This window comes from Lottia gigantea (assembly GCF_000327385.1).
Source record: "Lottia gigantea unplaced genomic scaffold LOTGIsca_3, whole genome shotgun sequence".
Classification (NCBI taxonomy): domain Eukaryota; kingdom Metazoa; phylum Mollusca; class Gastropoda; family Lottiidae; genus Lottia; species Lottia gigantea.
The window spans coordinates 1,864,418-1,880,484 of NW_008708986.1; the positions used below are offsets into that span (position 1 = coordinate 1,864,418).

At 31.3% G+C, this 16,067-nt stretch overlaps 1 protein-coding gene across 1 annotated transcript in view; it reads right to left on the minus strand.

Annotated features, from left to right (window-relative positions):
- LOTGIDRAFT_104558 (hypothetical protein) overlaps window positions 1-4,214 on the minus strand; it is a gene marked incomplete at both ends in the record, with an annotated part of 58,256 nt that extends 54,042 nt beyond the window's left edge. Inside the window, one exon of the mRNA XM_009057131.1 lies at window positions 3,908-4,214. Within this exon, the coding sequence (XP_009055379.1) occupies window positions 3,908-4,214 (307 nt within the window). The remainder of the gene's footprint in view (window positions 1-3,907) is intronic.
- Between the last annotated feature and the right edge of the window lie 11,853 nt (window positions 4,215-16,067).

The following is a 16,067-nucleotide window of genomic DNA, read 5'->3' on the forward strand; positions in this document are numbered from 1 at the left end:
CATGGATTGATTGGGGTTTAAAGGGAAATAAGGCTATAAGATATGTGTGCTTCAACATCATATTCAAAAAGTAAAAATGTCTGAAGAGATGATGAGGAGAAATAGAAATTATGGTTTTGGAATAGCTCAGTTGGTAGCTAATAAGTTTTTGTCTGCTAGGCAAGTAGATACAGTGACTCCTGTATGCAAGATAATATGAAATTCAGTGTAATACAGGTCCAGTGTTTGGTTTAAACCCTCGCCATGCTGAACAGATCTGTTGACTGATCTCAAACTTTATTCAATACTTAGTTAACCTTATACTTTTTGTTGTATAGAAGGTTCTTTGATATTAAATTTCCTTATATTTTTCTCTTTCCAATTCTGTATCGAGATATAAATATATCTTGAATTAAAAGTCAATTTCATGTGTGATTTGTCTAAAAGCATATAGGCCTATCTAATTCAACCCCAATACTTTTAATCAGCCTTTCATCTCAGCACATCTTATTGACTGGAACAAATTCCAACATGAGTTCTCCATTATTCCTGTTTTTTCACTTCTCTTTAATCTTTTTGTTTTGATATTTTATACAGCATCAGTCATGCTGTTTCAAATCACTTGCAGAGAATAGTGGAATGATTTTCTACCAGATTTGGTAGTAACAATTAAATTTATCTTTGTTCAGAAACATTGTGATATATTGGAAGTCTCAGAGGAATATTACCCTATATAGGCAGGTGCTGTCACATTCTGAGAGATTTTAAATTAAGCAAGAACACAGGAATATATATATATGGCCTTGAATCCTTATATCTCTTTAATGATATCAACATCATCATTGTATATATGGCTAGTATAGTTCTCAAATGAATGTTGTTGTTTTTTTTCAAATTGGATAAAATCGAAAAACTATCTAGAGGTCTTTTAAACTAATTAGACCTACAAATGGAATGTTTCTGACATCAACACATGATGTTAGTTTTCTTTATGAAATCACAGCACGTAATTATAAGAGTTATATTGTTACTCATCTTGATGTTTTTGGATCCTTTTATTCATTAAGATTTTATTGCAGAACTGTTGTAGGTTTAGTTTTCTATAGAGTTCTTGGCCATGTAGATATTTACACATCCTTTTCAAGTTTGAATAATGCAGACATAGAAGTTATCTTTCCTTCAACATTGTCTGCTATTCTCTATAACTAATGCAGAAAATTTGACGTAGCTAGTAATTTAGGAAATAAAATTCAATCTGAAACCGAGAGCAGTACTAGATTTGACAGTTAAACAAGATGTATTAAGTTTTTACAGTCAAATAAGACTGGGTATAAGAGGCAATCAGACAATAAAAATTTCTTCATTCAACCAATTTTACAAGGGCATGATGGGATATGTGGAGTTTCCAAACATTAAAAAAGGTGATCTGGAAAATTAAAGACGGTGTTCAACATTCTTGATGAATGTAGAACAGTCTCACAGAAATTTTTTATCCAATGAAATTAAAGTTATACATTTGCTGCGGTGATCTATTAGTTCCAGTGTGTCTGCTTCCAGTAATGGCTTGTTAATCAACTCACTGAACTGAATAACATTGAATTATGAAATATCCTTTATTGCCAATGGAAAATCCTACTTTCAACCATCCACGAAGAAGAAATTTAGATTTTTTTTTCCTGAGATGTAAAAAGGCCACTATGTTCAGCAGACAGCAAACTCATTTAGCCAAGATTAGTTGGAGGTGAATTATGAAAAAGGTTGGAGTTCTCCAAGCTGTGTTGAGCAATAATGCTTGGTGCATGCAACTATTGACAAAAATACATGGGAACTTTGCCAAAATTAGAATAAATTTCGCACTTCAAATGTACTTTCAATCACTTCAATCACAAGGAAACATGGTCATCTAGTCTAAATTGGAATCAAATAAAACTTTCTGATTTCAAGTGATTTTAGATAGTGAGGCGTCGGATTGCTTTTTACCACGAATGACTTAAATCTTACCTAAATTTACCTACAAGAGGAAGTCTTCAGTTACAATGTTTGAATGAGGTCTGTCTGAGTTGAGGGCTCGTGTGTGCAGGACTTAAAGATGAAAAATAAAAAGATTTTAGCCTGAAAGTAATGACCACTGCAACAAATTCTTGTAAGTAGAGCATTGACATTACAATTACTGATCTGAATAACTATTTTTCTTTCCCTTTTATATAAAATATTGAATAGTGACATTTTGAGATTAATAGGACTTTTCAGATAACCCAATGACAAATCTTACTTTATCATTCTAGTATTGTTGAAAGTAATTCTCTACTGGGACAAGTGGAAAACTAAGATCAACCAAAAGTAGAGACAAAGAAACCTGGCAGAAACAGTATTTCAGTAAACTGATCCCTTTAAATGTTGACAGTGTTGTCAAGAAATTGAGGTCTGGAATAAAGGATACATTATTGAATATTCAATATCATTTCTCTGAAACATGGAAAAGAAGATCATAATTATTCCAGTTAGAGACGAAAATGATATAAATTAGTGCTAATATAGATTTTACAAGATCTCAATCCTCCTGAGGCCTTCAGTGAAAAAAATATAACAGAATATAATCTCCTGCCTCTTATAGAAAACTTATTTTTACATCTTTTACTTTGTGCCTTCACATTCAGAATGACTAGAGAGTACACATTCCAAATAGCATCTCATCACAACCACAGATGTGACCCTCACAAAGATAAATAGAATGAGCCTGGTTCGAAACAAAGGACTATATTCAGTTACAGAGTATGATTAGGACATGCCCTAGTAGTAAGACTACTGATGTAATCAAACAGTACTGTTCAAACTAAATAAAGTTTGGACTTGGATTAAATAGCTTTCTGATCACAAGTTAAAAATCTACATTTGTGTTCTCCCTTTCCTCACCCTCTCTCATGATAAATCAAAACCAGATAGTGTGTGATAATGCCATTTATTTAATATGACGAAGGAATGAAATAGCATAATAAACAAACAACAATCAAATAAACAATAAATCATAATGATTTATAAACAATATCATAAACTAGTTGGGCTTAATAAACCTACTATGCGCCAAACACATCACTTTCAATCAATTCAAAAAAGTGCTGATGAAATTTATTACTCCATTCCTGGATATATTTTTTCTTTCAATACTTTCTTCAACTTGAGCACTCTACACTTTTCCTATTCTTTAAATACCATTATCTCAATCGACTTAGATTATTTTATAGTCCTTGAGGATTACGACCAACTTTTAACAGATTGTTTTCACAATATACTCTTTTTACAGCAGAATAAATGGGAGCATTCAATGAAGATAACAATTTATTTCAGACTGACATACAACACAGAAGATTTTGATACTTATTAAATTTACAGACATTATAAAATTTGTTAACTTGATTTAGTGACATACAACCATAAAACTCATAAATAATTCTCTTGGGTAGATTGATTGTATTCCTATTGCATAGAAAGAAATATTTAGGTTTTCCTGTGTTTATATAAAGTTTTATTTTTGTCAGAGTTGTTGCATGTTGGCATGATCAAAACAATCAGCAGTATATACAGAATTTTTGACTGTGTATTGAAAATGTGTGGTAGGCACAAAAAATTGAAAATAGATTCAAATCTAAACAGACACGAAAGGCATGTTGCTACTTGATGCATCTGTAGGAGTCAAAATCTAGTATTTTAAATATTCACAATTCTTTCTTGTAATTTTACTGTATAAAACCATTATTCAAATGTGTTTAATGTACAGATAATATAATTCTTACTCTTAACATTTTTTTGAATTTTTTATTATGTAGCTATTCAAACAAAGGGTAATTTTATATATTTGAGGATATGTAACTGTATGAGAAGTATATTATATGAATCTGATTTATTTGCAGATAATTAAAGCAGTACTTACAATGTACAGTAAGATATATCCAAGATCCATTAACAGTTCTCTCTTCAGCACCATCAATAAATATAGTATTACATTCATACCATCCTTCATCATTAGCTTGGATGTGGGAAATCTCCAGTGATACTTCATCCTTTAGCGCCAGGCGATTCCGATATTGATGATGAGGAATTTGAGCAGGGTAGCCATCATATTTGATAAAGATTGGCTGTGCTAATCCATCCTTCTTCCATTGGATGATATATGGTATGGGATTTCCTCGGGGATATTTCAGTTTGCAGTCCAATGTCTGAACACCACCAAGGTTTGCTAGCTTCCGTAGTGTTGTCGTTTTTGAGCATTCGTAGAACTCTGAAAGTAGAAAAAAATAACATAAGTAATGACAAGTACCAACTGTATAAAAGTTAAAAAAATAAGACAATTATTATAGATGAATACTTCTAGAATATTTTATTTAGAAGTGGTGTTTGAAAATCCTTCCTTAATACATTATCAAAACATTGCCATAAAATCGCCAAGTATCTGCTGTTTCTGAAAACGTGTAGATAGGCTAGGTGGTTAAGTGTAGTCTTGGTTGACAAGACAAAATTTCGTTTTAAAATCTTGTCTGGGTAAAAAGATAAATTCTGACTGCAGCAGTCATAAAGTTTATGCTCATGATTGGTAGGGGTATACATGTAGATGATCAAGTCAGTACTCTCAATTGACATGACATTACAGTCTAGAAAAGAGTCAGGGATTTTTGATATAGACAAAAGCAGACTATTCAAAAATCCGACTTTTATGATAGTTTATTGTCATGATAATAAGTTACAGAAAATTCAACACAGTTAATAAGTTTATACTAGGAGGAAGACAAGGAATCACACAGACATTAATATAATATTATACAATAATCATTTCAATTTCAAATGCTATCCCACAGGTCTAGACCTCTATCTCTCATGCTACATTGACTCTAAACAGGAAGCAATCTCATCATCACAGCCTGAGGAAGGGATTGCGTTAAGTAGCTACTGAATGGTAGCAGTTTGAAGGGAAATAAATGGTATTACATTATTCATGATCATTTTATATCATTTTAGCTTTGGATTGAACAATTCTGATTTAATATTATGGGGTTATGAAAAAAGGTCAATAAGAATTCAAAAAATAAAGATCCAATTTAGACCTTTATAGGGCAGATTTCTTCAGAAATTTACAGAAAATCTCATATAAATTGGTCTCGAAATAGAAAGCTATATATTATTCCAAGAACGCTAAATTTAAGGATCAAGTCTGGAATTAGACAGTGCTTGAAGACTACAGATCAGATACACAATAAGCCTGACAATCTGTATTCCATACTGAATCGGTTTGTAGAGTTAACTCAAGAAATGATGAAGAGTTAAATGTTTATCAATAACGTTGTTTTCCAAGGAATGTGTCTGTTCTCTCATCACATAGTTTAATCAAATTTCTTTTCCAAATTACTACTCTAGTCTTCAGCAACTTCCTTGGTTTTTCAATATTTTTTTCATTCTTCTAATGGGATAATAACAATTTGACTTTTGACTGCTGCATTTAGTTTAAAATAAAGAATACGACCCTTCCATTCAGGTTAAGCCTTTTAAATGTTTGAGGTCATCAGCTAGCATCCAAAATATTACAAATCTGCACCTAAATATTTTTTATTAGATGTTTAAAAAATTTACTTTGACAGTCTGCCAATTTGATATTCACAGTTGGTCATTGCCAATAAAATGAAATAACAAGAAATATCTAAGATAAAAGTAAGGGGTAGAATTAGAGAATGAATGCTTTGTGTAGTTTGTAATTAGAATGGCTACACTAGAACACAAACAATCTGACCTAGAAATACTTTTCAGCTTCAAACTAAAATCTTGGCAATTTGATGGTCATCTGCTTTTAATTTAACTCATTCAAATCAAAATATCAGAAACTGGAGCCTTGACAGATAATTCTTGACAAATCTAAAGTTAAATTTGAAAAATTCAGTCTATGCTAGTCATTTCTTATAACAGTTTAACCATTGGCATCATTGGACTGGTAAGAAATATAACACATAAACAATAATATACCACATAAACAATATTATACCACATAAACAATAATATACCACATAAACAATATTATACCATAAACAATATTATATTATACCATAAACAATATTATACCACATAAACAATATTATACCACATAAACAATATTATAGCTATGAGAACTCTCCAAAAGTGATGTAGAGTTGACAAACCCAGACACAGTGTGTCATCTTTGGCCACATTGGCTAAGGTACTAATTAGAGCGCACATTAAATTCAATAAGGTTTTGGAACTTGGGTCTTGATAGGTGGATGTTATCTTGTAACAGATCTCTAATGTCAAGATCACTATAATTTGTTTGGGGAAACCTCAAACTGAATAGAGAACTAATGAAATAAAAAATACACTCAGCAGATAAATTTCAGAATAACCTTAATGTACTGATGTGTAATTTTGTATTAGATATCTCATTTTGAAGACCTAAATGACGGAGATCACTATAATTTGTCTACGGAAACCTTAAATTGAATCTAGAACTAATTAAATGATTTACATATTTAGAAGAGCATGGATTTCTCTGAAGCTGAACTAATTCCAATTATAATCGGTATTAGTAATGATATTAGTAGTTTATCATTAATACAGATCTTCTGATACATTGTTAAAGGTACATTACCATTTAGATTAACTTTCAAACTCAGTTTCAGTCAACCATCCAATCAATATCAAATTGTGACTTTTTAAATTCAACAATTATACTAGATCAGAGAGTTTTATTCTGATATTATGACCAAATTGTGGTGCCAGAGAAGAATTGTCATATTATATCATGACATTGTTCTATATGTGCTATTAGCATTCCTCCAGCTGTAACTATTGGTTTCTAGATTACAATGGCTTGAGGTTGCTAGCTTGATATGACAAGCCATAGCCATCCATACATGCTTTGAAAGTAAAGTGGCGTCATGCTTTTAATACATGTGATAAAGATCTGTTATTGGAGTGAATTAATACACCTTATATTGATATATCAGCTCATCTTAGCGTTATCCTCTAATCAACGTACTTAACTTCTCATTAATGCTCATTAACGCCTTAGATTCAGACTTGATAATAGCGTTTCGAAATCAAAGTATTTAAATGTGTAATAAATAGTATATGATTAAATGTGAAAATCAGGCTTCGTGATGTTAAGATATCTCAACCATTGATCATTTGTGATTGTGAAATCTATTCCTTCATAGTAAAAGTGAAAAAGTGGTCAAATTTCAGGAAACTTGTGGTCATAGATCCCTAAAAATTGCTATGCATCCCGGATTGATACAAAATTCAATTCACAATGTGCTGGGGCCTGTGAAGAGCTAAAGAATCAGAAAAGCAAAAGAACAGAAAAGGCATCAAGATCTTCAAAATTCCCATTACCAGCTAGATATATGTTATTACTTTTATTGGAATAGTCAAATACAGCGAGCTACGATGTAAAATGACCGTTTGGTTTAGAATGTGTTAAATAATACTTATATTGAAGCAAAAGTTTTCAGGTAATACACCCAGATTTCCATCATAAAATAATCTACTTACATTGTACAATGGTTCAGAGAGCAAAATCAACCTATATCATTTCAATTAACATACATAATTAATCACTATTTAATTAATTATATCTTTTTTTGTAGCCAATATTGCTTCTAATACTTTTTGAAATAAACTTGCTTTCAAATTGCAAGAAAAACATGATGAAATCTACAAAAGCTGTTTAGTTGTCATAGTTGTTCAGATTGCTTCTACGATTTTCCTAAAATGTTACGTCATCTTTGTAAAAGAGATTTTATTCATTTTGATCTATTCTGTGATTCTGACTTGATTGAAGAGTGGCGAGTCGGTCTACGCCTGATGTCTAACCTTTTACTGAATCAGCCAATCACAGACTGACAACTTCTACAGAAACCTCACAATCACTTTTCAATATGGCTTCCAATAATCTAATCAGATCATACAGACAAGACACAGATCCCTTCTTAATCTAATTAGCCAATCAACACAGTATGATAATGATATAAATCTGACAGAGTATTAACACTAACATCTAATCTGATTGGATTAAGCCTATTTGATTAGCCAATGATAAAGACTGTTTTATAATACTGAAATTACTTTGATTTCTGGCTACATATGAAAGGTGCCATATTTCTAAGCCTGTTTCCAAATCAATGGCTAGAATGTTATTATTCAAGATTCAATGAATATCGTAATTGAAGATTTGAATGAGTTATAAGCCCCATTTTAACAGAACGGAACAACAACACAGGTCTGAGTTTTGGTCTGTAACAATGGTTTGTATACATTGTCCAATGTATGCCAATCAGGTGTGAATATTTCTAGTTCCTCAATCTTTGGAGTGGCAAAAATCCTTTTGGTCACAATGAAATGATGTATAAAAATTATACAGACAATTTGCTATGTTCTATATAGAAGTCTCCGGGACTACTTGCTATTGAGTTAAATACTAAATTTTACTATAAGGCAGGTTTTATGGTCTATACATATTTTTTGGTATAATTTAAGTGAATAACTCTTTGAGATATTCACATTACATACCAATAGAACTGTTCAGAACCAATACCAATTATCAGACGCCCTTATTCCTATATGTCTACTATTCAGCGATATTCTGAAATCATTTCATAGTAGACACAACAGAACTCAACATAATTCTAAGATGTGTTATGGGTAAATATATTTGAGGAAATCAGCTTCTAAAGCAATAATTAAACATCCCTTTGAGTTAATCTTATGCCCATTGTGCAATTAGTTTCAATTTTACGAAAAGAGCAGAGAAATAGAACAATCTTATCTGACAAATGACTTGACTCAATGTCTTCTGCAAGTATAGTAAACCAGAACAATATCAGAATGAAGCATTAACAAATAGTATAGTTTTTTTCAATAGACCAATAATAGATAGTAAGAAACGATTGAAGTCTATATAAAACCACCAACTATCAGACTAGTGGAAAGATTAATATTGTATAATGCCTGTGAGCTATTACTGCTCTATATTCCTTATATAAGGTGATTATTGAACTAAGTTGTTTCTCTCTAGTCTTCAACTACACTTGTTCACTAAACTGGGGGTTCAGAAATTGAATATAGCAACTGTCTAGATAGTATTGACTGTTGGACAAAGTGTAACACAAATACTAATTGGGACAGACAATGTATATTACAGATCTCTTGAAAAATGCTTTTATGACGTAAAACTCCATTCCATTTCAATCTTATAGTTTCAAACTTTACTTCAGAAACAGGTTGCCATCTCTTTAGTCTGCTGCAAATTAAGGATGTGACAACAGTTTATTTTAATCTCAAATATCAAGATATTAAAGGTTATTCACCAAAATCAATAAGAAGTATTGAACTAAAAAAATCATAAATATCTGGTTTTGGGTATGGTATTTCACCATATATTTTGTACAGTCTTTGAACTCTATGTATTGTAGACATAATGAAGACCAAAAGCCTGAATTTTAGTGCCTTTCATAGCCATTTTAGACTCTTGGTTATATCTGATTTGATTCTTTATTTGTCAATGATGGTTGATTTGGAGTTAAGCGTTTTTCTGTCCCTTTCTTGAAAAAATTGACTCTTGTCTTCATAGCCCATAGCGTGCAGAAAAGTAAAATGTAAAACCCCATTAACTTCATTATTTAAAATATTTGACATTGAAATCAACTTAAGTCATAATGACTTTGACAACAATGAACTCTTCTGCCAATTACCTTATCAAAAGTACTTTGATGTTATTACATTATCTGAATAATAGAATCAACTAAATATATATATAATACACACTGAGATATGGCATTTCCCACGCCTTCTTTCAAAGGTTTTCAATTTCTACAGACCAGCAGTCAGCAATCTTTTTAAAGAGTTTTGTAATGACTACTTCTCAAATTGCTGGTAGGAGATTTGAAAATCCTTCCTGGAATTCCTTCCATCATAAAGATTATATTATCTATTACTTTCAATAATAATCAGTTCTTTAAGGTAATCATTTCCCCTTGCAGGAGTCATTATTTCCTTGTAACGATAGAGAGATCTGTACAGCCTTCAAGCTACTCATACTTCATTTCAATGGTGACATTTTAAAAAACTTGGTGAGTTCTGTAATTTACTGTTATATGACATTATTATTCATTCTCAACTACTCCTTAATTTCCACCAGCTTTTGTCAACTGACATCAAAAAACTAGAATTTAATATCTATTTGACTGCAGGCATCTCCCAGTAATTCATTGATAAAAAGAACTGTTTGTCTCCAGAGGGCAGAACTAAATTAGAATAACGTTAACTTAGTGCATAAGCATGCAGAAGTAACATCTTAATCTGCCAGTTAACTTCAACATTTCAGCCTAAATTATTTACACGATTTTATACTTAGTTATAGTTGATTTTAAATTCATTTGTTTCCAGAATGAGAAACCTTCAAGTCATCTACTTTAATGTAAAACAATTTACAATTCAATCAGGTAATATGTCTTTCTGCTTGTAAACAAACACTTGAGTCCACTGCTTGATATTGCTGTTTCTATTTCAACTAAGGTCAATATCATTTATCTTTTTGTCTTTTTGTGTCAACAAAATGAACTGTAGAACAATCACAATGTTATGTACATTTTCGCATCTTGATTTTGATAGATAACAACCATCCATGAGAACCAAAACCAAGACAATATGCTTTGTATTTCTTTGGTATGTTTTTGATTAATCATAATGGAACAGAAGTCAGAAGTAATTCTGAAAAGAGTAAGGAGCCATATCAGCTGGTATAGACGACTGCATTACTTTCATTACTTTCTTGAAATGTATAAATTAACCACTTAAATGTGACAAAATTATCTGTCAGTATCATTAAAAGATTTGGACCATATATTTATCTTATTTTCCTACTACTTTCCAATATAGAGAAGATTTCATCATGATGTCTTCTATCACTATGAAGATATTAGACCCCAGTGTAAATCATGGAATACACCATCTCAATTATAACCTGGCAATTTTCATGCAGAAAATCAAATCATTCCATTGAATAACCAAACTGAATTCAGTCTTACTAAGGGATGTTGGTTTGATCTAGACTTAACAATGTCAAGTAACTCACGCTCACCAGTGAATAAAGGGAAATTAAAATGTAAAATATGAGGAATAATCAGATTGGAGGTAAACAATGTAAGGAAATGAAGGAGGATATTGAGAGATTTTATGTCAATGTCAATCAAGACCAGACAACATCTGTTTATGTTCCGACTGTCAAATGTTTAGGTCCTCCTTACTTGTAAGCTATGTAACCTATAAGAATTTGACCACTTGATTAATCAAACTCCAGGGTTGATTTGTGTGTATTAACCAACCAAAATCTACTGGATCTATAAAATGATCAAAAATAGATTTATCCCATATTCATGACAGAAATTAATAAAACATCTGAATTCATGCTCTGTGTCCCTTGTTAGTAAATTTGATTTAAAGAGGCATATTCAATTCCTGTAGAATTTTTTTCTTTACAAGATAATGACCAATAACAAACCTAATTGGATTGTCAATTATTAAATAACATGTAATGTCAATCAGTTTTAAAGGTGAAAATAATATTTTTTTGCCAAGTAAGTTGCAAAATGTACAATTCCCTCCATTATTTTATTCATGGCATTGCGATCACTTAAAAAGATTCAAATCACAAATTGTATCTCATTATTTGTAACACAATATAAGCAGAAGAAATTTAATTCAGCTTTGAATCACATTTTCTAGCCAATTAGAGCTAAAGTAAAAGAGCATGTTGTTCTAAACACAGGAACTGTAACAGTAGTAATCTGAAATATGATTTATGGCCCAAATTATCAGAGATTTTCTATCTAATATTTGTCCCTAGCGATCTAAGATTATCCTGGATATTTTGTAACCAATGGAGCCAGTTATTCTGCTTGGGAGATTCTGGCTATAAAAGTCAATAGGCAGAAAATATCAGGATAAAAAATGGATGAAAATTTCCTGTCAATGAATCTTATGTTGTGTTTATGACAATTTATGAATACCAGCTCCATTGACACGAAAAATATTCTGTCGGTCAAGGATGACATAGGTTTGATTTATTCACTTCATGAATCTTTCTCACAGAACATTAGGTTTCTTTCATTTTTCAGATTGCACTGCAAAATGTTGGTAACAATTATATCAAGAAAGATTACAAGTCAATTGCATAATGGAATGTCAGCTGATGGGGCTCAGGTGTCACAGCTTCAGTTAAAACCCCCAAAAAATTTTATGCATGTCAAATCTCAAAATTTTCTAATGCCTTTGCTTTTGTAATGTGCAATATCAAATGGCAATCCATCAGTCAAAATCCACAAGCAGGCAAAATCAAACATTGACATGAATCATTCAAGATGTAAAGGAGTGAGTAAAGAAGGTTCTCTGACTTCAAGACAAGACTCATGTGTGCAAAATACAAACAGGTTTATAGATAGGCAGTCATAGTCTTTATGCTCGGACAGATTAGAGATTTGAACCAATAACCACCTAAATACAAAAAGAACTTTTAAGTTAAGTGCAAAATATGAAGACCTAAGAAATCGTCATTACTTTTTATGACTATCGAGGGAGTTGCATTTGAATAGTCCATATTTTGAATATTTTAGATACTTGTTAATAAAAAACTTGGATATAAAATAGTCTGCAATATTGTATGATTGTCCCAGAAACGTATAATAACAGTGTGTTAATATCATGATCAGAATAAAAATACACGTTCCCCTGGGCCATTACAGTCCCTTCGGCTAGACATTCCTACAGCAAATATATTCACAAATAGCGACTAACGGCAACTAATTGATAATTGTCTGTGCTGGCACGTAATATAGAAGATTTGAATGTAAAATGTCATGAAAACTAGAGAATGAGTAGATAATGACCTCCAGCAATGATAACCTTCATTATATACACAATAATTCATATGATTTCATAGCCATAATCTTTTCATAATCATTATGGCATCTTAAGGTTTGAAAAATACTTGAAAAAGTAATTTAGTAAAAATTAAAATATAAGTTGAGTGGAAACTCTAAATCAAGCTGCAATTAGGTTAAGAATTATCTGGTGTATAATTATGCTTCAATATTTTAAAATTTACATTGTTATCATTTTAATTCACAACCCAGGGGAATTATTGTGTTCATAGTTTAATCTAGAGCTATGATATATTTTAAATTTTATGTAACTATTAACTTTTCAATTCTTTGATTCTTGTATTGTTAGGCAAAATAATACATTAATAATATTACTGTTTAACATGCAAAGTAATATTAATGCAGTATTCTGCTCAATAATTTCAGGAAAACAATTAATTATGAAAGATGCAATGAATTCAGTCCATTATACATCAAAGCTGGCTCCACAATTAATAAATCATATATTTCTACATCAAAGCATCCTGGACGAGTTCTCAATCAGGCAGAATATTCTTCACTCAAATGAAAAATTGAAATAAATAAAAAATTAACTTGTTAAAAAATGTCATAACAGTATGATCAAACACTGAAAATTGTATGATAAAACCAGACTATCTGTATATGACATACCCATATCAACATTGAAATCTGTAGCACCTATGTTTAAATGTAACCATTGGAATTTTATGTACCCATGTTAACATGTTACCACTGGCATTAGATGCATCCGTATCTAAAAGTAACCATCAGCATTTTCTGAACCCTATTCCAAGTATCTGAATCCCTTTCCACGTGTAACCTTTGGCATTTTCTGAAACCTTTTCCAAGAGTAACCATTGGCATTTTCTGAAACCTTTTCCAAGGGTAACCACTGGCATTTTCTGAAACCATTTCCAAGGGTAAACATTAGCATTTTCTGAAACCTTTTTGCAACGGAAACCATTTTCATTTTCTGAACCCTTTTCCAAGGGTAACCATTGGCATTTTCTGAACCTTTTTCCAAGTGAAACCATTGCATTTTACGTTAGAAATATCCAGATGCAAAAGAAGCAAGACATTACAATGTGGTGTGTTGCAAATGCTATGTAAGTATTTGGCATCTAAAATATGACATCATTTTCATTCAGAAAAAATGCTGACCATGAAAACAAGTCACAAACATATTGGTTTCTTTTGTCTGAAAACTATAATTCAATGTTCGTATCATATTCAACATTTCAATATAATTCAACAAAATTTCCTGCTCTGCATCAAGTTTAGAGAGTAAACAGGGCCAATACAAATCCATTTCCTGAGTTTGGAATAACTAATGATAAGAAACAGTAAGAAGAGGAAAGTAACAAAAAGCCATAATTCTCATCAATTCTCAACTCGATCACTTAACGCAATACCAAACATGAGAACAGCTTCGTCAATATTTGTCATATGCTCGATCAATAAATAAAGTCGATTGATCGAAGAAAAACTTGGCTTCACTGGCAGACAATTAGCGGTCATTTAAAGGATTAGAATAAAGATAATTAGTCACATGAAGTGTTGGAGATAGATAGGGTGGAGGGGGACATCAAGTGTTCAGAAGTTTTTAGTTTCCAGTGTTTTGTAACCGCACAATCTCCAATCCACATAACTGGATGTTTTTTCCATTTCAGTATTGTCAGTCCGTCTGACCATTTTGGGCTTGGAAAGCTGGGATGAAAAAGCTCATGTATTATCATGATCTTTGCAGGTGTGAGAACGAGAGCCTTAGTCATGTCAGGAAAAAAAATCTAGAGATTTGCCTTGAAAAATCTAGAGATTTGCCTTGAAAAATCTAGAGATTTGCCTTGAAAAATCTAGAGATTGGGTGAAAAGTCAGAAAAACATAAGCAAGATACCAACTTGTTCTTTTCTATGTCAAGAAATTTACTAGGATTCCTAGTTACATACAATGAAATTGACAATAGCATGACAAAATAATATTAGTATGATCACTTAGTTCCAGCTCATAGAGTGCTTTCATAATAATACTATACAGCCTAACAGTAAATTGACTGATTTTTTTATCACTTAAACCACAAGTGGTAGACTTTCATTAACTAAATTGATAAAATACTTTTTATACAACAGAATTTGTATTTGTCACTAATTTCCATCTAAATCTACCTCATTTGTTAGAAGTAATTCAGAAATCTTAATGCAGAATTTCACTGAATTGAAACAGATTTTTGAAAAACACACTGTATTTTAGAATTAAATGAATACAATCTAATTGTTTGCCTATGGATTAGGTTCATTGCATAAAAAGTTATTAGATATATTCAAGAGATTTTTTTAGGATTTAATTGCAAAAATGTGATGTAATCTAATCACAATATCACCATTTGTTTTTAGAGTTTCTACCATAGTTCCTGTCCAGACAAAACTGCAGCTCTGGTAACCACAGACTACTCATTGGTAGAAGAACCGATCTTTCAGATGGACATTTGAGCAGTCCATTTTCCCAAAAACTTTGCTTCAAATGATATTAGTTTCCAAGTCATCTGATCATTCTAAAAGATTTTCACATTTCTTCATTGACATGAGGTTTTTGAGACATTGACACTAGTGTTCCTATCAGACAAAAAAAAAACAGCTCTGGTTATATATAAGTAGCCTAGAACACAATAGATTTCACAATGGTTGAAGTAACAATCTTCCAGACAGATCAAGTGCAGGAAAAATTACATCAGATCATCATACTACTTACCTAAGTGAGTCACACAACTTTGAAAACTTTTTATCAGATGTGTCCATTAGAGTTTTGTCAGTAATCAACTTATGTTTTAATGTCGATTCTTTTAAGTAAATGAATAGAAAATCTTTTGTTCAGCAATTTAACTTAATTCAACTACACGTTTTTCACTTTCACAATATGACTTAGTTAAAGGGCAAATGAAGAAAAATGCATTAGAAAAATTGATATCCCATTTCACGTAAACGAAAGTGAGAAAGAATTGTGAAATTAGAGTTAAAATGATATTATGAAGTTGCTTTTATTTCATTAGGACAAATAATTCAATGACATTTCTAGAAAATGACTTAAAAAACACTTTAAATTTATTGGTTTTTTAATAGCCTACAAATTGGATAAGAATA